General features: G+C 43.4%; 1 protein-coding gene across 3 annotated transcripts in view; it reads right to left on the bottom strand.

Annotated features, from left to right (window-relative positions):
* Positions 1–11,405: 11,405 nt before the first annotated feature.
* Positions 11,406–27,466, bottom strand: part of GPR1 (G protein-coupled receptor 1) — a 55,479-nt gene continuing 39,418 nt past the window's right edge. For all 3 annotated transcript variants that reach the window (XM_030210458.1, XM_030210457.1, XM_030210459.1), the window contains exon 2: positions 11,406–13,245. In XM_030210458.1, the coding sequence (XP_030066318.1) occupies positions 12,145–13,221 (1,077 nt within the window). In that variant the 5' untranslated portion in view covers positions 13,222–13,245 and the 3' untranslated portion in view covers positions 11,406–12,144. The remainder of the gene's footprint in view (positions 13,246–27,466) is intronic.

Here is a 27,466-nt window from a genome sequence, read left to right as displayed (position 1 = left end):
CAACAGAGAGAAAGCTCCTGGGGCCAGCCGGAGCAGCTTGTTGATGCTGCCAGTGAACCACAGGGACGTTAGAGGATTTCTGGGGGGGGGGGGGGGGGGCATGGGAGAAGGGCAGGAGAGATACCAGATCATGGAGGGTAGGCATGAGGAAGAGGGAGACACATTGGACTATGTTGGGAGGTCAGAATAGAGGGGGAGAATAGATGCTGGACTCTCAGAGGGAGGGAGACAGTTTTTACTATACTTATTTTTCTGATGAGCTATGGGCTATTTTGATACAGGAGCTATTTTGTCCAGGGATTCCAGGCTATTATGTCAGGGTGCCCTTTGTCGTGCACCCAGATTACAGAAACTACTTGAGATTCCTGTGGTACAGCTCATAGAAAAGAAAATAAGTTGATACCTTTTTTATTGGACTAACAATACATTTTTTGATTAGCTTTTGAAGATAACCCTTCTTCTTCAGCTCAGTGATAAGGAAATATTGACTAATATCAGAATATATAAGTGAAACACAAAAGCATTCCAATGACAGTCTCACAGGAAGAGAGTGGGGTGAGTTAGGTGAGATACAGGGAGAACTGGATGGCTGATAAGAGGGTGACAAAACAGTAAAATTATATGGTTTATGATGGTACAGAAAACCCAGATCTTTAAGTCCTGTCTAGTGGGTGTCAAAATATTTCATCATTTTGACTTCAAAGGTCTTACATTCCTGGATTGTCTTATAGTTTTCTTTTAGTATTCGCACCATAAAATCATTCATGCAGTGTTCTGGTTTAGTACTACTTTGCCAATCTCTAATCAGAGCAGCTCACAGTACTTTGTATAGTACTGCGACCTGCTGGACCACCAGGATACAGGTAGGCCTGGGTGGAGGCCTACCTAGCTGGCTGGGGGGCAGGGGAGTTCTTACTGCGGGCTGGGGGAGGGGGGAAGGGAAAGAGGGCATTGTCGGGGTGGGAGGGGGCTCGGGAACACTTTATTAAAAAAAAAAAAGTTATGTGGGTGCCGGCCCCGATATTCAGTTCCAGCACCCACGTAGCTAAGTGGCCTTATTTAAGGCAGCTTCTGAACTGTCCTAAATTAAGCAGCTTAGCTATGTGGGGTTGGCACTGAATATCAGGCTGGCATCTGAATAACCTCAGGCTCATCCCCAGTGCCACCTCCAGTGTCACCCCTGACTTGCCCACTTTTTAGTTGGGCCGTCTGTGGGGATACTCTACTGTACTCTCTAGTTAAGTGCTGCTGAATATCCCCACTTAGACGGAAGAAAAGATTTAAGTGGGCAAGAGAGGTTCCTGCTCACTTCAATCACTTTGAATGTCAGCTCCATAGTTTATAGACTACTAGCACTTACGTGTATCATTGGCACCAATAATTGACATTTGCATGCATAAGTGCTAGACACTATGCTCTAAAGTATACACCAATTCACATAGCCTGTACCTGCAAGGGGAGAGGGGTGTGTAGAAGAATAAGAAAAGCACTTTATATTCTAATTCTAAAGAGACATGTGATGGAATTTTAGAACACTTGGAAATGGTCTTTATGAGGTTACCAGAAGAGAAGAATCTGTGTACTCCTAGCCCTAACACACTTCGAAAGAAATGAATCAGCAGCAGGGAATATAACATGGATTCTAATTGTTATTTCTGGAATGTTACTGACTTCTCCAGTTAAAGGCCTGGTGTAAAGAATCATGCCAAGCCATATTAATACCTCACCCATAACAGTGTCTCTTTAGAATTAGGCTGAAGAATGCTTTTTAATTCACGGAGACACACACCTAACAACAGAAGTTTGTTATACTGCTTGGGACTAATTCTATTTTTTCTGCAAATAGGACAGCCCTTACTTCTTGGAAACCTAAATTGTTTAAAATATAAAGATGAAAAGCTTTAAAAAGCTGCTGGTTCATGTTTATTTCCTGAAAACCAAAAGGGGCAACATTTTATCTTTCCTTGGTTCATATTTTAACACAGTTCCTACAGCAAAATTCTGAAATGTACTGCTCCATTATGTCATAGGAACACTCCCAAAGTTTGCAGACTAAAATGGCTTAATGTCCCTGCAATGACCTAGCTCTAGAGCAGGAATCAGGCTGGGTTCCTGGGGAGTTGAGGATGGGGTATGGGATGTAATAGGGTTTGGGTGGGTGTAGGTTGGTGGGGGGGTTTCTTTTGTGTGATATACTGTGGGTTTTTTTGCAAAACAAATGGTTTGGTCAATGTACGATGTTGTGTTAGGCATGTCAAATTTTGCATTCCATTTTGTGCTGCTCATTGTGTTACTCTTTTGTGCTCTGATCAATAAACAAGAGTTTTAATAAATACAGAGAGGGGAAAATATACACACACAAACTACAAAACAGAAATTAGTATGATCTGATAAGCCTTTGTATTGAACCAAGGTTTAAAATGTCATGTGGATCCTTATCTATTTCCTTCCTCTTTTCCTGCCCCTGACAATCAGGAACACATATCTTCCATGGGCAGACTGCTGACACAGAGTTAAAACCACAATAGGGTCAGTGGTAACATATTGAAAAGTACACAAACTTTATGCAGAATCACAGAATGATAGGGTGGAAGGGACTTCAGGAGGTCATCAATCCATCTCCCACCTTTAGGGAGAATCCATTTCAAATGAATCTCAAATAAGATATCATAGAACTCAGAAAGGTACAGTGAAGGTTGACTGAAATGATAAAGGGGATGGAACAGTTTCCCTGGGAACAAAGATCTTGCTAATGAGTGCTATCAGAGACACTTAGAGATTCTATTAAAATAATATACTTTTACTTAGCTATGACATCACTAATTGCCATCTAGCCGCCCAGTCTCCCAGTCTCGTAAGGTCCTTCTGTAATTTTTCACAATCCTGTCGCGAGTTAACAACTTTGAATAACTTTGTGTTATCAGCAAATTTAATTACCTCGCTAGTTACTCCCATCTCTAAATCATTTATAAATATATTAAAAAGCAGCGGTCCTAGCACAGACCCCTGAGGAACCCCACTAACTACCCTTCTCCATTGTGAATACTGCCCATTTAACCCCACTCTCTGATTCCTATCCTTCAACCAGTTTTTAATCCACAACAGGACTTTTCCTCCTATCCCATGACCCTCCAATTTCCTCTGTAGCCTTTCATGAGTTACCTTGTCAAACGCCTTTTGAAAATCCAGATACACAATATCAACCGGCTCCCCTTTGTCCATGTTTGTTTACTCCTTCAAAGAATTGAAGTAAATTGGTCAGACAAGATTTCCCCACACAAAAGCCGTGCTGACTCGGTCTCAGTAATCCATGTCCTCGGTTGTGCTCTGTAATTTTGTTTTTAATAATAGCCTCTACCATTTTCCCCGGCACCGACGTCAGACTCACCGGTCTATAATTTCCTGGATCTCCCCTGGAACCTTTTTTAAAAATGGGCGTTACATTGGCCACCCTCCAATCTTCCGATACCACGCTCGATTTTAAGGATAAATTGCATATCACTAGCAGTAGCTCCGCAAGCTCATTTTTCAGTTCTATCAGTACTCTAGGATGAATACCATTCGGCCCAGGAGATTTGCTACTCTTCAGTTTGCTGAACTGCCCCATTACGTCCTCCAGGTTTACCGTGAAGTCAGTAAGTTTCTCCGACTCGTCCGCTTGAAATATCATTTCCGACACCGGTATCCCACCCAAATCTTCCTTGGTGAAGACCGAAGCAAAGAATTCATTCAATCTCTCCGCTACGTCTTTGTCTTCCTTGATTGCCCCTTTTACCCCTCGGTCATCCAGCGGCCCAACTGATTCTTTTGCCGGCTTCCTGCTTTTAATATACTGAATTTTTACTATGTTTTTTTGCCTCTAATGCTATCTTTTTTTCGTAATCCCTCTTGGCCTTCTTTATCTGCGCCTTGCATTTGCTTTGACACTCCTTATGCTGCTTCTTGTTATTTTCAGACGGTTCCTTCTTCCATTTTCTGAAGGCTTTTCTTTTAGCCCTAATAGCTTCCTTCACCTCACTTTTCACCAGGCCAGCTGTCTTTTGGAGTTCTGTCTTTCTTTTCTAATTAGTGGAATATGTTTGGCCTGGGCCTCCAGGATGGTATTTTTGAACAGCGTCCATGCCTGTTGTACAGATTTTACCCTCTCAGTTGTCCCCCTAAGGTTTTTTCCCACCGTTCTTCTCATTTTATCATAGTTTCCTTTTTTAAAGTTAAACACTAACGTATTTGACTTCCTGTGTATAGTTACTTCAAGGTTGATATTAAAACTGATCATATTATGATCACTGTTATCAAGTGGCCCCAGTACCATAACGTCCCTCACCAGATCATGCGCTCCACTAAGGACCAAGGCTAGAATTTTTCCTTCTCTCGTCGGCTCCTGCACCAGCTGCTCCATAAAGCTGTCCTTGATTTCATCAAGGAATTGTACCTCTCTAGCGTGTCCCGATGTTACATTTACCCAGTCTATATTTGGATAATTGAAGTCACCCATTATTATCACATTGCCCATTTTGTTTGCGTCTCTGATTTCTTTTATCATTTCTGCGTCTACCTCAGGGGCGTAGCTACGGGTGGGCCTGGGTGGGCCCAGGCCCACCCAGTTTTGTCTCAGGCCCATCCAGAGTCCCTCGCCGTGTCTCCTCGCCGGCTCACCCTCTCCCACCCCCACCGTAGCGCCACCTCCCACCCCTGCGGCAGCACTTGTAATTTGCTCGGCGCTGTCTGACAGCTACAGTCGCGGCGTGATGTCCTGCTCTGGGGCCTTCCCTCTGCCGTGCTGATTCAACTTCCTGTTTAGCCAGGCTGGAACGCACGCGGCAAAGGGAAGGTCCCAGAGCAGGTCGGAGGAGGCGGGACGATCGAAAACGTCGAATTTGAAGGTAGGAAGACGCGGGAGCACAGCAGGGAATTTGAAAATGAGGGAGAGACGTCGGATTGTGGCGGGGCAGGGAGGGAAAGACGCTGGATTAAGAATGGGGAGATTTGATGGACTGGGGAATGGAAGAGGGATCGCTGATAGACGTGGGAGGGTTCTTGGTCCTTGAATGGCGGGTAAAGGCAGTCAAGTATGTGCAAATTGCAAGCGCTGCCACGGGGGTGGGAGACTATGAGGTGCAGGGGGATGCAGCACCGATAGTGTTGAATACAAGCACTGCGGCGGCGGCGGGTGGAGAGAGTGAGGAAGACAGTGGTCTCTGCTGGCACTGCAAGGGAAGGAAGAGGTTCTGGATGTGTGTTGGGGGGGGGGGGTAAGACAATGGGGAGCTAGCCCTGCAAGGGGAGGGGGCTGAAGGGAAGAGAGAGGTTCTGGATGTGTGTTGGGGGGGGGGGTAAGACAATGGGGAGCTAGCCCTGCAAGGGGAGGGGGCTGAAGGGAAGAGAGAGGTTCTGGATGTGTGTTGGGGGGGTGAGGAAGACAATGGGGTGCTGGCCCTGCAAGGGGAGGGGGCTGAAGGGAAGGCTGCTGGCCCTGCAAGGGGAGTGGGCTGAAGGGAAGGGAGAGGTGCTAGACTTGTGAGGGGCAGGGGGTTGGAGAGAACGGAAGGGAGAGAGGTACTGGACTTGCAGGGGGAAGGTTGGAGGGAAGGGGAGAGGTGCTGGATATGCGGGGGGGGGGGGGGTTGGAGCGTAAGGGGAGATGTGCTGGATATGCTGACAGTTGAAATGAAGGAGAGAGGTGCTGGACATGTAGGGGGGCTGGATGAAAGGGAGAGAGGTGCTGGGCATGTAGGGGGGCTGGAAGAGAGGTGCTGGATATGCAGGGGATGGCTGAAGGGAAAGGAGAGAGATGTGGACTTGCAAGGAGGGTTGGAGCAAAGAGAGAAAGGTGCTAGGCCTATAGGAGGGGTTAGAGAGAAGGGAGAGAGATGCTGGCCAAGGGGATAAAGGAAGAGGGAGTCAAATGCTGAACCCACAATGGGAGAAAGAGCCAGATGCATAAGGGGATGGAAAGAGAGAGAGAAAGAGAAGCTGGTTGGGGTGGGATCAGAGAGGAGAGGAACACATTGGTGTGGAGGAGGGAGAAAGGGGACATAGGGAGGTGTACAGATACAGAAGGGAGATGATGGGCATTAGGTGGGAGTATGGGGAAAGGCACACAAATGTGAGATACTGTATGGGGATGGCAATGGCATATGGGCACAGAGGGGGCAATGTCTGACAAGGGGGGGGATATGGAATAGAATACAATGCTGGACACAGAGAGGGGGGAGAGATACCAGATAAGGGTACACAGATAGGAACACAGAAGGGATATGCTGGGCATGGGGTGCATAGGTGCACAGAGGAATGATGATGGATGAGGGGATATGAACACAGGGGAGATACTGAACAAGGAAATATAGGAAAATGGAGATGGATGCTGGACATGGATAAAGAAGAAATGTCAAATGGACAGGAGACCCTGGCAAATGAGTTAAGAGAAGACAGGGGGAAGCAGAAATCAGACACTGGGACCAATATGATTTGAAAAATAAAATGACCAGACAACAAAAAGGTACAAAGAATTATTTTATTTTTAATGTTGTGAATATAATATGTTGGATTTGCACTGCTACCCTCATTGAAGTTATGGGGAGCACAGTAGGGACAGAGCATGGGTGCATCAGGTTGCTGTTTTTTCTCTTTCAAAAAAGTTGTAGTGCCCACCCATCCAACCTGTTGGCCCACCCAAAAATTGCCTTCTGGCTATGCCACTGGTCTACCTGCTCATCCTGGTGAGGCGGACGGTAGTACACTCCTATCACCATCCTTTTCCCTTTTATACATGGAATTTCAACCCACAATGATTCAAAGGTGTGATTTGTGTCCTGCTGAATTGAGTCAAGGCTCTCATTAATATACAATGCTACCCCTCCACCAGTCCATAAGTACATAAGTACATAAGTAGTGCCATACTGGGAAAGACCAAAGGTCCATCTAGCCCAGCATCCTGTCACCGACAGTGGCCAATCCAGGTCAAGGGCACCTGGCACGCTCCCCAAACGTAAAAACATTCCAGACAAGTTGTACCTAAAAATGAGGAATTTTTCCAGTCCATTTAATAGCGGTCTATGGACTTGTCCTTTAGGAATCTATCTAACCCCTTTTTAAACTCCGTCAAGCTAACCGCCCGTACCACGTTCTCCGGCAATGAATTCCAGAGTCTAATTACACGTTGGGTGAAGAAAAATTTTCTCCGATTCGTTTTAAATTTACCACACTGTAGCTTCAACTCATGCCCTCTAGTCCTAGTATTTTTGGATAGCGTGAACAGTCGCTTCACATCCACCCGATCCATTCCACTCATTATTTTATACACTTCTATCATATCTCCCCTCAGCCGTCTCTTCTCCAAGCTGAAAAGCCCTAGCCTTCTCAGCCTCTCTTCATAGGAAAGTCGTCCCATCCCCACTATCATTTTCGTCGCCCTTCGCTGTACCTTTTCCAATTCTACTATATCTTTTTTGAGATACGGAGACCAGTACTGAACACAATACTCCAGGTGCGGTCGCACCATGGAGCGATACAACGGCATTATAACATCCGCACACCTGGACTCCATACCCTTCTTAATAACACCCAACATTCTATTCGCTTTCCTAGCCGCAGCAGCACACTGAGCAGAAGGTTTCAGCGTATCATCGACGACGACACCCAGATCCCTTTCTTGATCCGTAACTCCTAACGCGGAACCTTGCAAGACGTAGCTATAATTCGGGTTCCTCTTACCCACATGCATCACTTTGCACTTGTCAACATTGAACTTCATCTGCCACTTGCACGCCCATTCTCCCAGTCTCGCAAGGTCCTCCTGTAATCGTTCACATTCCTCCTGCGACTTGACGACCCTGAATAATTTTGTGTCATCGGCGAATTTAATTACCTCACTAGTTATTCCCATCTCTAGGTCATTTATAAATACATTAAAAGCAACGGACCCAGCACAGACCCCTGCGGGACCCCACTAACTACCCTCCTCCACTGAGAATACTGGCCACGCAATCCTACTCTCTGCTTCCTATCTTTCAACCAGTTCTTAATCCATAATAATACCCTACCTCCGATTCCATGACTCTGCAATTTCTTCAGGAGTCTTTCGTGCGGCACTTTGTCAAACGCCTTCTGAAAATCCAGATATACAATATCAACCGGCTCCCCATTGTCCACATGTTTGCTTACCCCCTCAAAAAAATGCATTAGATTGGTGAGGCAAGACTTCCCTTCACTAAATCCGTGCTGACTTTGTCTCATCAGTCCATGTTTTTGTATATGCTCTGCAATTTTATTCTTAATAATAGCCTCCACCATCTTGCCCGGCACCGACGTCAGACTCACCGGTCTATAATTTCCCGGATCTCCTCTGGAACCCTTCTTAAAAATCGGAGTAACATTGGCTACCCTCCAGTCTTCCGGTATTACACTCGATTTTAGGGACAGATTGCATATTTCTAACAGTAGCTCCGCAAGTTCATTTTTTAGTTCTATTAATACTCTGGGATGAATACCATCAGGTCCCGGTGATTTACTACTCTTCAGCTTGCTGAACTGACCCATTACATCCTCCAAGGTTACAGAGAATTTGTTTAGTTTCTCCGATTCCCCCGCTTCAAATATTCTTTCCGGCACCGGTGTCCCCCCCAAATCCTCCTCGGTGAAGACCGAAGCAAAGAATTCGTTTAATTTCTCCGCTACGGCTTTGTCCTCCTTGATCGCCCCTTTAACACCATTTTCGTCCAGCGGCCCAACCGACTCTTTGGCCGGTTTCCTGCTTTTAATGTATCTAAAAAAGTTTTTACTATGTATTTTTGCTTCCAACGCTAATTTCTTCTCAAAGTCCTTTTTTGCCCTCCTTATCTCCGCTTTGCATTTGGCTTGGCATTCCTTATGATCTATCCTGTTACTTTCAGTTGGTTCTCTTCTCCACTTTCTGAAGGATTGTTTTTTGGCTCTAATGATTTCCTTTATCTTACTGTTTAGCCACGCCGGCTGACGTTTAGTCTTTTTTCCCTTTTTTCTAATACGTGGAATATATTTGTCCTGAACCTCCAGGATGGCGTTTTTAAACAGCATCCACGCCTGATGCAAGTTTTTTACTCTGCGAGCTGCTCCTTTCAGTCTTTTTTTCACCATTTTTCTCATTTTGTCGTAATCACCTTTTCTATAGTTAAACGCTAGCGTACTTGATTTCCTAGTTTCACTTCCTTCAATGCCAATATCAAAACCGATCATATTATGATCACTGTTATCAAGCGGCCCTCGTATCGTTACCCCCTGCACTAGATCATGAGCACCACTAAGGACTAAGTCTAGTATTTTTCCTTCTCTTGTCGGCTCCTGAACTAGCTGTTCCATGAAGCTGTCCTTGATTTCATCAAGAAATCTTATGTCCCTTGCGTGTACAGATGTTACATTACCCCAGTCTATATGCGGGTAATTGAAATCCCCCATTATTATTGTGTTGCCCAGTTTGTTTGCGTCCCTGATTTCCTTTAACATTTCCGCATCCGTCTGTTCGTCCTGGCCAGGCGGACGGTAGTACACTCCTATCACTATCCTTTTCCCCTTTGCACATGGAATTTCAATCCACAGTGATTCCAAGGAGTGTTTTGCTTCCTGCAGAATTTTCAATCTATTTGATTCAAGGCTCTCGTTAATATACAATGCTACCCCTCCACCAATCCGATTCACCCTATCACTACGATATAATTTGTACCCCGGTATGACAGTGTCCCACTGGTTATCCTCCTTCCACCAGGTCTCAGAGATGCCTATTATATCTAATTTTTCATTTAGTGCAATATATTCCAACTCTCCCATCTTATTTCTTAGACTCCTAGCATTTACATATAGACATTTCAGAGTATGTTTGTTGTTCCGATTTGCATGATGCTTAGTACTGGACACTACTGATTTGCTATCTTTTGTCTGATCTTTAGTTGTATTTAAGGGCACCTGGCCTACCACGGTCTGTTGTGCAACCTCACTATCCAGAAACCCTATCTTCCCTGTTTGTGAGGTATCTTTGCAAGATACCTTATCCCGAACCATGTGCTTTTGAATGACTGTCGGCCTTCCCCCCGTTTCTAGTTTAAAAACTGCCTATCTCCTTTTTAAATGCCGATGCCAGCAACCTGGTCCCACTCTGGTTAAGGTGGAGCCCATCCTTTCGGAATAGGCTCCCCCTTTCCCAGAATGTTGCCCAGTTCCTAACAAATCTAAAACCCTCCTCCCTGCACCATTGTCTCATCCATGCATTGAGACTCCGGAGCTCTGCCTGTCTCTTTGGCCCTGCACGTGGAACAGGTAGCAATTCAGAAAATGCTACCCTAGAGGATCTGGATTTGAGCTTTCTACCTAAGAGCCTAAATTTGGCTTCCAGAACCTCTCTCCCACATTTTCCTATGTCATTGGTACCCACATGTACCAAGACAGCGGACTCCTCCCCAGCACTATCTAGAATCCTATCTAGGTGACGCGTGAGGTCCGCCACCTTCGCACCAGGCAGGTAAGTCACCAGGCGATCTTCACGTCCACCAGCCACCCAGCTATCTATATGCCTAATGATCGAATCACCAACTGTCCTAACCTTTCCCTCCCAGGCAGCACTTGGAGACATATCCTCGGTGCGAGAGGATAGTACATCCCCTGGTGTACTATTGTAGTTCTACTACTACTACTACTTAACATTTCTAGAGCGCTACTAGGGTTACGCAGCGCTGTACAATTTAACAAAGAGAGACAGTCCCTGCTCAAAGAGCTTACAATCTAATAGACAAGTGAACGGTCGGTCTGATAGGGGCAGTCAAATTGGGTCAGTCTGGATTCAGTGAACGGCAAGGGTTAGGTGCCGAACGCAGCATAGTTCTCCCCCTTGCCCTTCTATCCTGTCTGTCCTCTCTGTACTTCACTTCTCTTCTTTATTTTTACATAGTCTGTAAATCGCCTAGCTGGCATTGCTGATATGCGGGATAGTAAGTCCTCAATTGTCACGGTCGTGCCTCTGTTTCATGCTCTCATTCATCTCGCCACCTGGTGGTCAGACCTGGTGGCTGCGATGGACTGTCTGCTGTTTCCATTTGTGAAGCCTTTTTGACCCTTAAAACTTCCTAAATTTATACCTCACATACATTGCCCATAACTCTCACTCTTTGGAGTGGTCCAGACTTGGCATCTCTGGTTTGTACCAGAGGCAATGAAGAGTGAAAATGACTTGCCCAGCTTCCTTATTTCAGTCCACTGTTCTAACTGCTAGGCCAAGACACTCACAGCATGTATTGGCACAGTCCCCATACTCACTCACAACCTGCTGCTGCTACCGCACTAAAAACTAAGCCCCGCAGTTTCCCCATGCTACTTCTGGAGAGGTGAAGTGTGGCAGCCTGAAGGAAGGCCTTGAATGAAGATCCTTTGGGGGAATGTGAAGGGCAGGGAAAGAATGAATGTGACTCTTGGCAAAGGAGGGGCTGATAACAGACATAAATGGAAGTCTGTTGTAGGGATTTACAAATATATATTTTTGTAGGGTCAAATATGTTAATCTGACCCTTCTAGTGATGAACTGCTTGTGTCTAAAACTTGCTCTTCACTTTCACTTGGCTGGCTAAACATTTTCTCCTTATTATCTTGAGATTTAAATTTGGAAGTAAATTAATTTCCTGGGAATATAAGGTAACAAATGAGTAATTACTGATTTGGTTAATACTTAATTTATTTTAATAGAGATACAGCAATGATATTATAAAACAAGCTTTGGAATATCATTTCACACAAAATACTGCATAGTGATCTATGTACAGGTTACAGAAAGAATCTAAGTCTACTTACATTAGTGTATATACAGTGTCAAACTTTATTTTATATATAGATATATTAATACTATATATAGTACTATGTAATCTGATATCTACAATATGTATATATAGGTATATGCACAGATTTTATTTCTGCAATGAAATGATTTGGACTAATACAGACCCACAGCAGTTGAAATGTGAATAAAGATGCAGAGTTAAATATCTTTGCTAGAAAGGTGCTGGGTACTTATAAAGCACCATAATAACCTCCATGTTCATATTTGTGCACGGCAAAGGACTGCCCAGGTGCCAAATCCTGATATAAGCATTTAAATCAAGTAGTTGGTCATGCTTATTTTCAAGGTCCTTACTGAGGTGTTTCATACTCATACAAGTTTGCATTGTCTTCAGAGTTCCTAAGCTGCTCACTGACTGTTGCTGATTGGCTGATTTCTCGCAGTGTTTGTTTTAATAACTGAGCCATTGAGGCCCTGAATTGAACCCGGAACATTTTGCTGATCAGAACATAGAGGACTGGGTTCAAGCAGCTGTTGAGGAAAGCCAGGCTGGTGGAAAGGGGCATGCCGTAGCGGATCCAATGTTGTAAATATGCATTGTGGTGGACTGCCAGCTCCATGATGTTGAATATGTGGTATGGAGTCCAGCAGATGAAAAAAACTACCACCACAGCAAAGGCAGTCCAGAAAAACTTACTGGATGTCAGGACAGTTCTCTTCTTCACTTTTATGATCAGGAAGGAGTAACACATAACCATAGTAAGCAGGGGAAAGAGGTAACCGCAAAGAAACCTGATCCAGCTGAGAGCATTGTGTGTCAGAATCACAGTGTCACGATCAGTTGGGTGGAAGTTGTTGTAGCAGACAGTAGAGTGGTTGCTTTTTGTAGCTATGTCCCTGTAATATAAGGCAGGTCCAGCAATAATGGCAGCTAAATTCCAGATTACTGCACTAAGGATAGAGCTATTTCTTAGGGTTCGGTGTCTTTGAGAGAAGCTGGGATGGATCAGGTGAATGTATCGGTCCAGACTGATCACAGTCAGGAAGAAGATGCTCGCAAACATATTCAGCATAGCAATAAAGGAATTCACTTTACAAAGCAATTTACCAAAGGGCCAGTGAAAGTCTGATGCCACATAAATAATGTGAAAAGGCAGGAAGAGGACAAAGATGAAGTCTGCAACTGCCAAGTTGAGGAACCAGAGGGTGCTGACTGATTTTTCCCATTTAAATCCTGTAAACCAGATGACTATGGCATTACCTGGTACCCCTAGAACGAAGGCTGTACTGTACACTATGATGGAAACCAGATGTAGAATATGGGGATGGGGTTTATTCTGGGGTAGCTCCTCCAGTTCATAGTACTCATAGTTAGAGTAGTTGTAGAAGTAATCATAAGAGTGATTCATCATTAGGTCATCTTCCATTTTGTTTTATTGATCCAGAAAGCTCTGAAAAACAGAAAGCAACAAAAATTATTTTAAAAATGGTAAAAAGAAATATGAAATACAGGGAATATTTTTGGAATTGAAACTGAGTAAAAGAAGGTAGAAGATATTCCCTAAGACCCTCATAGTGAACACTCTAAGAGGTTAATTCTATATATGGTGTCCCAAAAAATTGGCACTGAACAAAGCCACGCTTAGAACTATTCTATAAACCTTTCCTAAAATTTAGGTGCGGCTATTTACACCAACTAAAACCTGGTGTACATGCCCATGCCTAATTTAGGTGTGGATTTGGCATATTCTATAACAGTGTGCATAATTTTTAGGAATGCCCATAACCTGCCCCCTTTTGAGATCTGCAAGTTAGAATTTACATGCAGCACTTTACAGAATACACTTAGAAAGTTCTGGGCATAAATTCTAATTAGTGGCAATTAGTGCAGATAATTGCTTGTTTGTGGCCAATTACTGGTGCCAATTGGTTTGTTAACCAATTAAATTGTGCATGCAATTTGACTGCACTGCCAAGTTTGCATGGGCAACTTAAGCAATATATATAAAATCTGGGGGGGGGGGGGGGGGGGGGGAAACAGTCACAAAAATCCTTAGTAAATCAAAAATGAAATTCCCAAACGTCTTCAAGAGAGTCATTATTAGTACTGTCCAATTCACAATCCGAATCGATTCACCAATTCATTTTTGGCAAACAGATTCGTTTCTAAATAAAATCGATTTTTTACTCAGTCTCCAGCCTTCACTATAATCTACCTTCTTCTGCCTCCAGCCACCTTCCCGCCTTCCTCTGTAGCTCCCCTCTCCACGTTATCTAGGAAATGTTTAATTTGAATGACAATGCTATAGGACTACTATAATGTTGCAGTTCCAGAAACAGCTCCATACCTAGCTCAAAGGGGGTGAGGATGGTAAGCACAATATAATATATTATTGGCTATAGAAGGCTAAACAGAACCACCCATACAGATGCCCCTATGAAGAGATCAGATGTTCTGCTACTGAGACACAAGTTTAACTTAAAACCTTCTATAAAGTAAAATATTACTTCTCTAGACTGTCTGGGATCAAACGGCATAATACAGAATTAATACTAAAGACCAACGTGCATGGAATAGAACAGGACTTTATATATACATCTTCTGAGTGTGTAATCTCCATAAAGGCAGTTCATAAATCCCAATAAATACATAAAGTGGTCTATAAATCAACCTAAAAAATCAGTGCAGAAAAAGACCTGCTATTCTATAAGCCACGTCTAAAGTTAGGCACGGATTAAAGAATTGTGCTTAAGCACAAGGGTTGCACATAAATTTAAGCACGTCCATTTGCACCAATGAAAACATGAGACAAATGACCCCACCTAATTTTACACATGGAACCCCCTTATTCTATAATTGTACCCTCCCATGCTCTGCCCCAAAATGCCCTTGAACTTTCCATTTTCGTACCCCGTTTTCCGGTATGGGTGTAAAATTTAGATGTGAATCACACACCTAAATTTGTGTACATACATGTTAATTGATTTCAATTAGCACCAATAATTGCTTGTTAGAAAGCCAATTATTGGCACTAATTGGATCATTATTCAATTCAATGGCACGTGCAAATTGGGTGCATGCACAATTTATAGCACCTTTTATAGAATTAGGAGGAAAATGTTAGCATTTAGGAGGGAGTATTAGAAGAGTCAGGCACCATTCACGTGTGAAAAGCTGATCGGCATAAGTACATAAGTATTGCCATACTGGGACAGACCGAAGGTCCATCAAGCCCAGTATCCTGTTTCTAACAGTGGACAATCCAGGTCACAATTACCTGGCAAGATCTCAAAATAGTATATTTTATGCTTCTTATCTTAGAAATAAGAAGTGGATTTTCCCAAGCCCATTTTAATAATGGCTTATGGTCTTTTCTTTTAGGAGGATATGCAAACCTTTTTAAAACCCCGCTAAGCAATTACACGTTGAGTGAAGAAATATTTTCTCTGATTAGTGTTAAATTTACTACTTTGTAGCTTCATTGCGTGCCCCCTAGTCCTAGTGTTTTTGGAAAGAGTAAACAAGCTATTCATGTCTACCCGTTCCACTCCACTCATTATTTTATATATTTTATATCTCTCCATAGCCGTCTTTTCTCCAAGCTGAAAAGTCCTAGCCATTTCAGCCTTTTCTCATAGGGAAGTTGGCTCATCCCCTTTATCATCTTTGTCGCCATTCTCTGTACCTTTTCTAGTTCCACTATATCATTTTTGAGATGCGGTGACCAGTATTCAAGGTGCAGTCGCACCATAGAGAAATACAAAGGCATTATAACATCCTCATTTTTATTTTCTATTTCTTTTCTGATAATACCTAGCATTCTATTTGCTTTCTTTGCTGCTGCAGCACACTGAGCAGAGGGTTTCAAAGTATTGTCAACGATGACTCCTAGATCCTTTTCCTGGTCAGTGACTCCTAATGTGTAACCTTGCATCGTGTAGCTACAGTTTGGGTTCCTGTTTCCCACGTGCATCACTTTGCATTTGCTCACATCAAACATCATTTGCCATTTAACTTGTCACTTGCTCGTAACCTTTATCTTGTCTTCCTCTCTTCAATAGTCCTTTTCCCTATGTGTTCTTCTGTCTGTCTTACCCTTATCCTTATTGGTCCTGTCTGTCTGTCCTGATTTAGATTGTAAGCTCTTTTGAGCAGGGACTGTCTTTTCTTCATGTTCGTTTGTGAAGCGCTGCGTATGACTGGTAGCGCTATATAAATGATTTATAGTAGTAGTAGTAGTAATTTGGATGCCCACTCTCCCAGTCTCATAAGGTTGTCTTGCAATTTTTCACATATAAGTAGTGATTTTAGAAAAGGCACTACTTATACAAGGAAATTTTTAGGAGGGCATGATTTGGGCAGTCCTTCAAAAAATATGTGTATTCTATATTTTATAATAGCAATATGTGTATTCCATGGAAAATATCCAGTTTGGCATTTACATATGCCTCAACTCATGCATAACTGTCAGTTGTTTTTTTTTTTTTTTTTTTGGTTAGGCATGGGCCTTAGAAGACAGCTTGAGGGGGGAAATATGCTTAACTTTCTAAAGTGCAAAACCATCTCAAAGGGCCCAAAATTTAGCTGGCAGTGATCAGCATTCTTGTGACCACTGCTGGTATTATACCTAGAAATTCAATGCTGGGCCACGTCCAGGCCCCAGCATTGAATTTCCGGTTATACAGAGCCATCCAAAATATAGCTGGTTAAATGCAACATTTAGCACGTAACCAGCTGTAAAGAACTGCATAAATATAGGAGTGCCTTTTATGGTGTAAGCCAAGACCTCCAACTTTTTTTTAGGACAGATTATCAATCTCCAAGTTTGCATGATATGTCTAACAATAGGATTGGGTAGATCAATAATCCATCTAGAGGCCCAAGACCCCCAGAGTATTCCTAAGAGTGATATGGTACCCAAATAGGACTGCTCTATTTGTACATAGAACTTTGATGTATTCCCACTTTTCTAATCCCACAGATGTTGGATCTGTGCTGCAAGATTTGAGATCTGGTACCCCCATCCTCCCTATGCATCAGGAATGGGTAAGGCCTGAAACAAATATAGGAGTCTGGGGAGTATATACATCTTCAATATGGATGTTCGTCCCCCATATTCATGGCAGCAGGGTGCATTGTTATGTATAATATGAGTATTATTTGCGTTCAATTGCATTGTCTGTGCATTGTAGCAGAGGCGGGGGTCCTCGATTAGGGAGGGTAAGCTAAGAAGTTCCTCCTCTATAGAATTCCCGGAACACTTAGAAAAGCCAGGTCCAAACAGCAGGCCCCTTAAGTATAATGCTCAAGAGCAGGGAAGGTACACCTACAAATCAGAACCCATAAAGGAAAGTGAGGATTTTTCACCATGGAGGAGAGGTAGGAGGTGCAATCCAGTTTACTCTTGGCCAATAAGAAACCCTGACAGACGGGTCCAATCAGAGAAAGGTAGACTAAGAGGTAGAGCTCTTAAGGGCCATTTTCCCAGGATAAAGGAGGAAGGAAGGAAGCTTCTAGAGGACACTGAGATGGTGTGGGACACTGAGAAAGGAAAAGAACCAAATGGATACTACTGAATGGGCCAGCCAAAAGGACATGGAGATTGAACCTTTTTGAAACTTAAAGTGAGTTTTTCTACTTTTTTTTTCTTTTTCTCTTCCTTTTGAAGGAAGGCCAGATGGGGAGGTAACTGGCTGAGAAAGCAAGTGGATGGTGGCCTTCCTCCATAGGCGCCCCATATAAGAGGCTTGGAGAGGCTAAGCCTCCCCAGCCCAAATGCCAAAAGCTTAACTCTTCAGGCAACTAATTTCATAAAGAAATGAGGGAGCGTCACAAACCTCCAAATTAGTTAGTATACTGCTATTATTAACTCAGCCCACTAATCAGACCTCTACAGCCGCCTCCACTTCCAACTACTTGAAGCTGACACCCGCATCCCTCCCCTCCCCTGTCCTCACCAATCACTCCTATTCCTAAACACGCCCACACCATTCCAACCAGCCACTGACATTAACCTCACAGAGCTCAAGCTTTAAGGTGGTTTTCCCAGCCAATGACATTAACCTCACAGAGCTCAAGCTTTAAGGTGGTTTTCTAGGGTTATTCCCATCCTTTCTTATCAACCAGAAAGCAATTAGACTGACCGGATGAGTTTTAAGGGTTCGCCTATCCGTTTTTGTTATCCTTATCAGTTAGCTCCCTTTCGCTAAGTTATTTACTTTTTTTTAATATGTGTGTTCTGTTTGCTGCTTTCTCTCTTAAAAGCTGTGCCTGGTTATAATTGCTCAGCTGTAACTTTCTCGAGGGGTGAATTCAGGAGTCACGTGCGCATAACTGGATCCAATACTGACAGAAGGATTATTTGTGTGACCGTGTCCGCTTCTCCCGTGCTCGTGACACCACATCAGTCAAAAAGAGAAAGAATGCAAACAACAAAACCACCCCTTGTGGGTTCTCCACAGCCAGGCCATTGGGATAGATCCGAGCATCTGTGGTATACGGGGCTGCTGGAAACCTGAGGGAAGCTGACGCTTAGCGTCTTCGGCGTCACTTCTTCCATGCAGCCGCTGCAGAACTTCTTCTCAGTCCCCAGAGAACTTTCTTGGGACTTAAAATGAACGAAGGCCATTTGCCTTCCCCATCTGAGGAAGAGAAGGAAAGGGAGAAACTGCCGTCCATACAGTCTACAGCAGGGGTACGTCTGTCTGTCTGTCTGTCAGTCTCTGGCAAATGAGAGATAGTTTGTGACTTGTGTAAAGTGTTCATTGAAAGCACTTAACAATCTGCTTCTCTCTTTGCAAATAATGTGTGAATAGTGCACACTTTCAGAAAAGTGCAGACTCTTAACCACATTGTGCCCACAACGGAAAAAAAATGGTTAAAAAAAACCTTCTGAGCAAAATGACTGTAAACGATATGGGGAAAAAAGATGACATGAAAATTTTCAAGCTACGCACCCCTACCTAGTAGTAGACCTGCTGTACTCCATTCTTCCTCCCTGTGTGGCTCCAGTACTTCCCCAGGCCCCCTGAATCCATATTTTCCCGTGCTTTTTCCTCTTGCACAGACTGCCATTTTCTTTTTCACCTACCCTGATAATTTATCTCTCCAGAGCAATCCAGGTACTGGCCTGAGTATGGCAGCAGCTTTTGAGTTCAAGGAGTAAATTGGTGCTCACTCGTAATAGGTACTGTACATAATTTTATCTGAAGCAATGAAGTGTGAAGTGACTTGCCTATCATATCTAATATCTAAATTTAATAAAAGATATTACTTGTTACTATTTTACTTTTACTTATTTTTTTCTCTGTTGTCAGATAATTATGGATGTAAGCCCCACCCCTGGCACCGCCCCTGACCCCGCCCCCTTTAGCCTCCCCAAACAGTTGGGCCACCGACCGCCTATGCCTTCCTCCCTTTTTCCTGCTTGGGCTCCCTGGGCAGGAAAAGTTTTTTGGGAAAAACTTGAACTTTGTGATTTAAATTTTGTCTCCCTTTTGTTTTGAAAGTGACTAGGCTGAAGGAAGATCTGGATGTCTTTTTTGTTTGTTTTTTTGTTTGAATATTAAGGCACCTGGCTGAAAACTGTTTGAGGAGAGACGTTACTGAATGTGCATAAGCTGGGAGAGGGCCTAATTTGCATATTTCTATCATTCTATTGAACTATTCTGAGAAGATGTGTAAGAATTTTGCATTTTTGTTTCCTTTTGGGTATGAACATTAAAGAGAACTATAAGGAATTGCTGTAAGTCATAATAGTTCTTTTCTTTTTCATTTCACCCTGAATGTATGATTAGTCAGGAAGACAGACCTAAAACCCCTGATGAATTATTATAGAAATATTTTCTTTTGCAGGTCCTTAGTGCTTGAATTGCTCTGGGCCTGGGAGGGACAGCATGAGAGTATAGATAGCACTGTGTATTATGGCTGTTATAGTTTGCAATATCCTGTGATTGCAGTATCCTGTAATTAACTCCTAGGGGTACCAGCTCTTTATCTCTCTGGGGGTTCTGTGAGAGAGTCTCAATCTTCCTAGCTTACCTTTTGTGATCAGGACCTGTTCTAGGGGTTGATCCCTCCTTAATCTACAGTGATTCAATAAAAATTCTTCATCAGTTTCCCAAGTCAATATTCCCATACTTTCCCCTTTGAGTATTACAGCTTTTCCTCTCAACTGGGCTGAGATTCTGGCCATCTCCTTGCTTCTGAAGTGGCAGGACATAGACTGTTTTTCAGAAGGCAATAATTCTTTCCAAGGAACTGAACTGTAAGTTTATTTATTTTTATTTTATTTTTATTACAGTTGTACCCCGCGCTTTCCCACTCATAGCAGGCTCAATGCGGCTTACATGGGGCAATGGAGGGTTAAGTGACTTACCCAGAGTCACAAGGAGCTGCCTGTGCCTGAAGTGGGAATAGAACTCAGTTCCCCAGGACCACAGTCCACCACCCTAACCACTAGGCCACTCCTCCACTCAAGTTGATTTTCTTTGCTATGATTGCTACATTAAAGTAGAGTTGGATTAAGAATGGAGAGTCTACTGGTAAAGTTATTACTTGGAAATGGTTTAGCTGGCTGTTGAAGCTTTGTCACCTCACCTAGCCTAGAACAGCACAATGGAAATTCTTCCCAACCATGAGTAGATACCTCTGTTCCATTTCCTGAGATCAGCATGGATTTGTTTCAATAATGGGGTATAATTAACCTGAAATAAATTGTCCAGTTTAGGAGTAACCTTGACCCCTAGATACTTAAAATGATTGGAGACCCATTTGAAGGGAAAATTAGCCTTAGTTTGCTGTAATTTAGAGGGACATAAGGAGATGTTAAGAACCTCAGTCTTTATAAGTTTTGCATCTTTAAACCAAGGATTTACACTTGCACAGAAAAGTGTTTAAGAAAATTATTACTTCTCATAGAAAATCAAGAAACAAAAACATTGTAAACACTCAAGTCCACATTATTGAAATCCAAGATTAATAAAAAAACGAGGAGATATAAACAAATAAGTTTTTCAAAGGCAACGTTATACCTAAGAATTAAGGTTGGCAATTATCTAAACAAGCTTATTTATTCTCCTAATGATCTTTTAGTTGCTATAGAAGCTGATAAATGAGAGGGCTCTGTTAATACATATTTAACTGCATTATATCTAATAATACATTTGCAAGGATATCTTAGGAAGAAAGTTCCCCCTAATTGTAGAAATCCAGGCTTTAATATCTAAAACTGTTTACGTCTTCGTTGGGTTTCCATTGAAACATCAGAAAATAAGTGAATTTTGAAGCCTAAGAATAACTTCTCTCTGTTTTTAAAAAACATACGAAATAACCATTGTTTTTGAGGTGTTAATGCCACTGTCGCTACCAAAGTAGCTGCATTGGCTGAGGTATCCAGTAAAGCAGAAACATCCAAAGAATTTTGCTGTGGTTGTTCCGATACTTTCTTTGGTAAATAATAAGCTTATGTAAAAGGAGGAAATTTATCTTCTGGGATTCTCAATATTTCTTTCAAATAATGTTTCAACATTCCCAGTGGCCTCACCAAAGTGACCCTTGGAAAGTTAATAAAGCGAAGATTATTATTCCTTAAGTAATTTTCAAAAGTTTCAGATTTGTTCCTCAAATTAGACAAATCTTTGACCATTGAAGTCTGTATATTTTGAATGTTTGAGATATTCGTTTCAACTTGTTCCAATCGCTCAGTTACAGATTTAACTTCAGTCTCAGTTTTACCCACTCTCTGTTCAATATAAGAAAATTTCTGTGTGAGAGTAGTAGATTGTGTAAGAAAAGTCTTACCTAATTGAGAAATTAGTACCCATAGATAGGCCTAATCGAACGGGGGCGCCCATCTATAAGGGCGACCATCTCAAATGACGGCCCCGTTAAGCGGTGTACCCGACTGTATTATCGAAACAAGATGGCCGGCCATCTTTCATCTTGATAATACGGTCGAGGCCGGCCAAATCTCAACATTTGGGCCGCTCTTATAGATCGCTGGTGTTAGAGATGGCCGCCATTGGTTTTCGCCAATAATGGAAACTAATGGCGGCCATCTCAAACCCGGCCAAATCCAAGCCATTTGGTCGTGGGAGGAGCCAGCATTTGTAGTGCACTGGTCCCCCTCACATGCCAGGACACCAACCGGGCACCCTAGGGGGCACTGCAGTGGACTTCACAAATTGATCCCAGGTGCATAGCTCCCTTACCTTGGGGCTGAGCCCCCCCAAAAACCCACTGCTCACAACTGTACAACAATACTATAGCCCTCAAAGGGTAATGGGGTGCACCTATATGTGGGTACAGTGGGTTTGGGGTGGGTTTTGGAGGGCTCCCATTTACCACCACAAATGTAACAGGTGGGGGTGGGGGTGAGGGGTGGGCCTGGGTCCGCCTGCCTGAAGTGCACTGCAGTACCCACTAAAAACTGCTCCAGGGACAGGCTTTTAGTGTCTATGCTCCGTTTCGGATAGCATCAGCGTTTTATGCCTTTCTACTCCATGAGAATTTTGAAGGAACATCTGTATAAGTCAATTTGAAGACCCCTGAGGAAGGCCTTTTCAGCCGAAACATGGATCGTGTAGGGTCCCAATAAAACTTTTTTTGGAGCTCTTACCATCTGTGGTTTCAGTCTGAACTTTTTGGGTTTTTTCCGCTTTTCTTGTTATTTTCAGAGTTTGTCTCCATAACTATCTTCCCTTGTATATGCAGTTTTACAAAATCTGACACTTTAACATATAAGCTCTCTTATATATGTTTTTTTGAGCATTTTTCTTTGTAAAATGGCTTCTTCTGATGTATCTGCTGCCTGCTACCCATTTTCTTTTTTTGGGGGGAGGGGGGGATTTTTTTCTCTGTTATTTGTATTTTATAAAAGGATCCACATTTAGCAACCCTTTCAATAAAATACTAACCCCCTGATATTCAACGTTATTTAACTGACCAGGAATGGCTCCTGGCTGGTTTAACACCGTTCAGCCAGCCACGTGCACCTGCTTCAGGAATCAAGTAAATTATTTCAGCCACAGATGACAGAATTCAAATGTGCCAAAGACACTTCATTTGTCAGCACTTCAGATGCTGTATCTTTGAAGGTTTTTGCTCTCACGTTTGAATTTTGTCATCTGTGGCTGAAATAATTTGACTCCTGAAGCAGGTGCACATGACACCGAAACGCAGGATTGCGTCAAGCCATTTTACTTTTCTTCAATAAACCACCTGTTTTGGAACCACACTGGTCTGCCTCCGTCTTCTCATTTTTGTTGATGTAAGTGCCACTGAATATTAGCAGTTAGGCTGGCACAAGCAATTTAACTGGGCAGGAGGCTCTCCTGCCTGGTTAAATCTCTTTGAATGCTGACTGGACAACTTTTAAGCTCCTAAATCTGAAAATTTATGCTCCTAAATTTGACTGAAAATAAGGCTCAAGTTTAGGGGCCTAACTCAGAAGCATAAATTTAGGAGCTCAGAGGGGTTTTGGTTTTGTTTTTTTAAATATCAGGCCCTTAGTCCACCTTCCTGTATCATACTAAGATTTTAGTTCTTTCTTGATTTCTAACTCATCCCAAAGTAATGCTACAAATACGCTGGCAGAATGATGGTTTGTACAATCCTCAGCTGTTTTCTATCTCATCATGGCAACCCATAAATATCATGTTTACTTGGTTTTTAAATGTTTTGCATTTTCCCTTTTTTTTTTCCATCAGTTGAGGATCCAAACTTGAGTCATTTGTTTTTCCTATTGGGTTCTGGATTTCATACAAGGGTACAACCCTTCTGAGTCACTTCCTAGAAAACTAAATTTCTGCAGGAAAATATTAGATTCCCTGAGCAATGCTAGTAAACTGTTTGTGCCACAAAGGCCTTGCACTACAATTGGAGAAGAAACGTCTTAGAGGGTAATTTTCAAAGGGATTTTTCCAGGTTAAATGGTTTTACCCACAGAAACTCTCCTTTGAAAATTGCCAACCTCTTTCTGTGAGTACAAGTAAGCTGAGCTGGGTGAAGGGAGACTTGGAGATGAAGAATTTCAAGTCTGATATTCAAAAGGTTTTAAATGGGCAGAAGCTCCTGCCCCATTTAAATCCCACTAAGTTGGCCATCTGGCAATATTCAGTGGCACTTAAACAGCAGGGCTGCCAAGAAGGGGGGCAAGGGTGCAAGATTCCCCACGGGCCCGGCTTCCAAGGGGCCCAGCGCCAGAAAGGCTTCCAGTGGTAGGCAGGCAAGTACACAGGCAGAAGGTACAGCTCCCTATGTCGGTCTCTGTCCTGCTCCTGTGTACAGGGACTTGGGTTATTACATTAATGCATTAACTATACTCAGTGGCGTAGGAAGGGGGGCAGTGGGGCGGTCCGCCCCGGGTGCACGCCGCTGGGGGGGTGTCGGATCCGCTGGTTCCCTGCTCCCTCTGCCCCGGAACAGGTTACTTCCTGTTCCGGGGCAGAGAGAGCAGGGAACCAGCAGAGCAGACGCAGCTCCCACCGACGTGCACTCGGGGGTGGATCGGCCCTCTTGCTCGCCCCTTGCTTCCTAATTCAAGTAAGAATGCGTTCCGGGGGGGAGGGTGCACTCCGAAGGGGGGGCACCATGCTGCACCCGGGGGGGGGGGGGAGTGCGTAGCGGCGACCCGCCCCGGGTGTCAGCCGCCCTCGCTACGGCACTGACTATACTCTCCCACCACAAGTCCTTCTTCCTGCCTCCTCCTGTGTGAAGTACTTCCTGTTTTTGCATAGGCGGAAGGGGGCGCAGCAGAAAGAAGGACCTGTGGTGGCAGAGCTGCGTTAATGTAATAACCCGGGTCCTGGCACACAGGAGCAGGAGACAGACTAAGGGAGAGAGCAGATGCAGTAAGTGGCTGGGGGGGGGGGGGTGCCCCAGACCCAGCTTTGTCTCGTGGCAGCCCTGCTAAGCAGGTAGTGTTACTGAATATTGCTTGTGCCTGCTCAGGCATTATCTGATTTGTTCTGGGGCAGACCAGGAGTGGAGCTTGGGCACAGCCAGCACTTAACTGGTTAGCAGTGATATTCAGTCTGCTATCTGGTTAAATAAGTGGATAAAGCCAGGACATCAAAAAGGCAGTCCTAATTTTATCTGCCAAATTAACTGGGCATGATTCTAAATATCAGGCATGCCTGGTTAATTTCCAGGTGATCACACATACTTAGATATTCAATGCTGGAGCCTGGCCACGGCTCAGTATTGCATATCTGGGCTCATTTCAGCCCACAGCAATAAGCGGCTTAAAAATCACTGACTGTCAAAGGCTAAATAGTACCCCTTTCATTTTCAAAGCCCTGAATTAATTTCCAGTAGTTATATTCGCAAGCGTTTCAGAGAAAGTGTAAATATATACATGCCAAAATGGAAGCTCCATTCCTGTGGTCCACAATATTTTCAGTGGGAAAGCCCATTTGGTGTTTCCCACTGGAGCAAGCTATAAACCCCAAAGAGATGCATTAGTTCACTTAAAGCTTGCAATAGTGGAATTTGGTGGCAGCAACAGTACGATCTTCAGAAAAAAAATTTTTTTTAAACAAACAAAATTTTATATGATTTTTATTATAGTAATGAAATGATTGAAAATAGTTTAGAAAAAGCAAAGTTACTCACTTGTAGCAAGTTCTCCGAGGACAGCGTCCCACCGCGCATGCACTGGTTCCTTTCCCACCCGATGCACAAGTGCGGGTCCTTCTGATTAGCTAAAGAAGACAACTCAAAGGGGAGGTGGGTCGGTATGTGAGAATACTTGGCCTGCTGTCCTCAGAGAACACCTGCTATAGGTGAGTAACTTTTGCTTTCTCTGAGAACAAGCAGACCATTGCAATTTCACAGCTGGAAATCCCTAGCTACCAGGCTCACCAAAAACAACAATGCTAGCACAATAGGGACTTGAATGTTGAGGCCTATTAATCAACCTGAAACAATTTGTTTACTAGTTGTGGAGGTGCAGCCTGGTACAGAAGAAAACTAGACGGGGGTGGGGGAGTGGGGTGGGGGTGGAGTTGGATTCTACACACCAAACAAAATTCTGCAGGACTGCTTGCCTGAACTGGCTGTCTCGTCGGGTACCCTGCTCAAGGCAGTAACGAGATGTGAATATGTAGACAGATGACCATGTTACAACGTTGCAAATCTCCTCATAAGTAAAAGAGATGCAATCTACTAGCCAAGTGGAAATTGTGCATTTGCTGATGGCTACCCCCATCCTGTTTGGGTCAAAAGAAAGAAAAAGCTGGGTGGACTGACTATGGTCTTTAGTCTGTTCCAGATGAAAGGCTAAGGCTTGCTTGCAGTCCAAAGTATGCAGCACACTCTCGCTAGGGATAGACATGAAGTTTTTGTTGGCAGAACAATTGCTGATTAAGATTAGACTCTGACACTACCTTAGGAAGGAACTTAGGTTGCATATGAAAAACTACTCTATTGTGGTGAAACTTTGTGTAAGGTGGGTCAGCTACTAGGGCCTGAAGCTCACTAACCCTGTGAGCTGAAGTGACCACCCCCAGAAACACAGCTTTCCAGGTCAAATACTTCAGATGACAGGAATCAAGAGGCTCAAAAAGAGCTTCCATTAGCTGGGTGAGGACAACATTGTGATCCCATGATACAGTTGGAGGTTTGATAGGGGGTTTTGTTAATAACAAACCTCACACAAAGTGAACAACTAGAGGCTGTACAGAGATGGGCTTACCTCCCACATGGTGATGATAAGCACTAATTGCACTGAGACAAACCCCTACAGAGCTGGTTTTCAAACCAGACTCAGAGTGGTGCAAGAGGCATTCAAGTAGTTTTTGTGTAGGATAAGTGAAGCCCATCTACATGAGCTCCCCATCCTAGGTTGGATGGATCCATTGTTAGCACCTGAGGTGGAATTTGTAGTGGTAGCTCCACAGTTAAATTCGTCCAAACTAGAGTTGCATGGGGACAGAAATCAAACCCATCCCCGCCTGTCCCTGCCGGAATATAACCAGTCCCCATCCGTCCCCGTGGGGAATCTAGCCAGTTCCCCATCCATCCCCACCGTAAGTAATCTCCTCCATTCCAGCACCCAGCCCACCAAACCCTTGCCGTGCCTCAGTCACGTTGACACCCCCCCCCCCCCCACAAGAAAGCCAGATTCTATAAGCAGTAGACAGCAGATGTACAGATCAGCACAGGACCCAAAGCAGTCCAAATTCCAAAACAAGTAAAGTCAGAAACAACACAGTTTATACCTAACTGTTCAATCATCCTTAGGATTCACCTTTGGGATTAAAAAGCAAAACCACGTGCATGTAAGGACTGGATAAGGACTGGAAAAATGAATTAAAACAAAGTTTAAAGCAAGTGCCCTTAATATGTAATACTTGGTAGCAATAATGAAACAGTGATGGAATATTCACATAGCAAGCAGCCTGAGGCAACAGATTTATTTTCTACTGAACAATTAACTTTGTCTGAACTTGGTGACTAATAGTGGCACATTTAGCTGGTGCTGGACAAAACTTCTGCATGAAGTAAAGTCTTCCCTAATTACTCAGTACCTTTCTGTGAAAAAGGCAAGTGCATTTTTATAATATACCACTTCAATTTACAAAACAAAAGGAGCAAGTTCCCACATGCCATCTTTTTCTTTTGATGTAGGCACAAGAAAAAAACAAAGATTTTAAATGCTCTCGGGTTTC

This window comes from Microcaecilia unicolor, chromosome 7, assembly GCF_901765095.1.
Source record: "Microcaecilia unicolor chromosome 7, aMicUni1.1, whole genome shotgun sequence".
Lineage (NCBI taxonomy): Eukaryota > Metazoa > Chordata > Amphibia > Gymnophiona > Siphonopidae > Microcaecilia > Microcaecilia unicolor.
The sequence above is the reverse complement of the archived record's forward strand: the minus strand, read 5'-3'. Positions and strand labels throughout refer to the sequence as shown.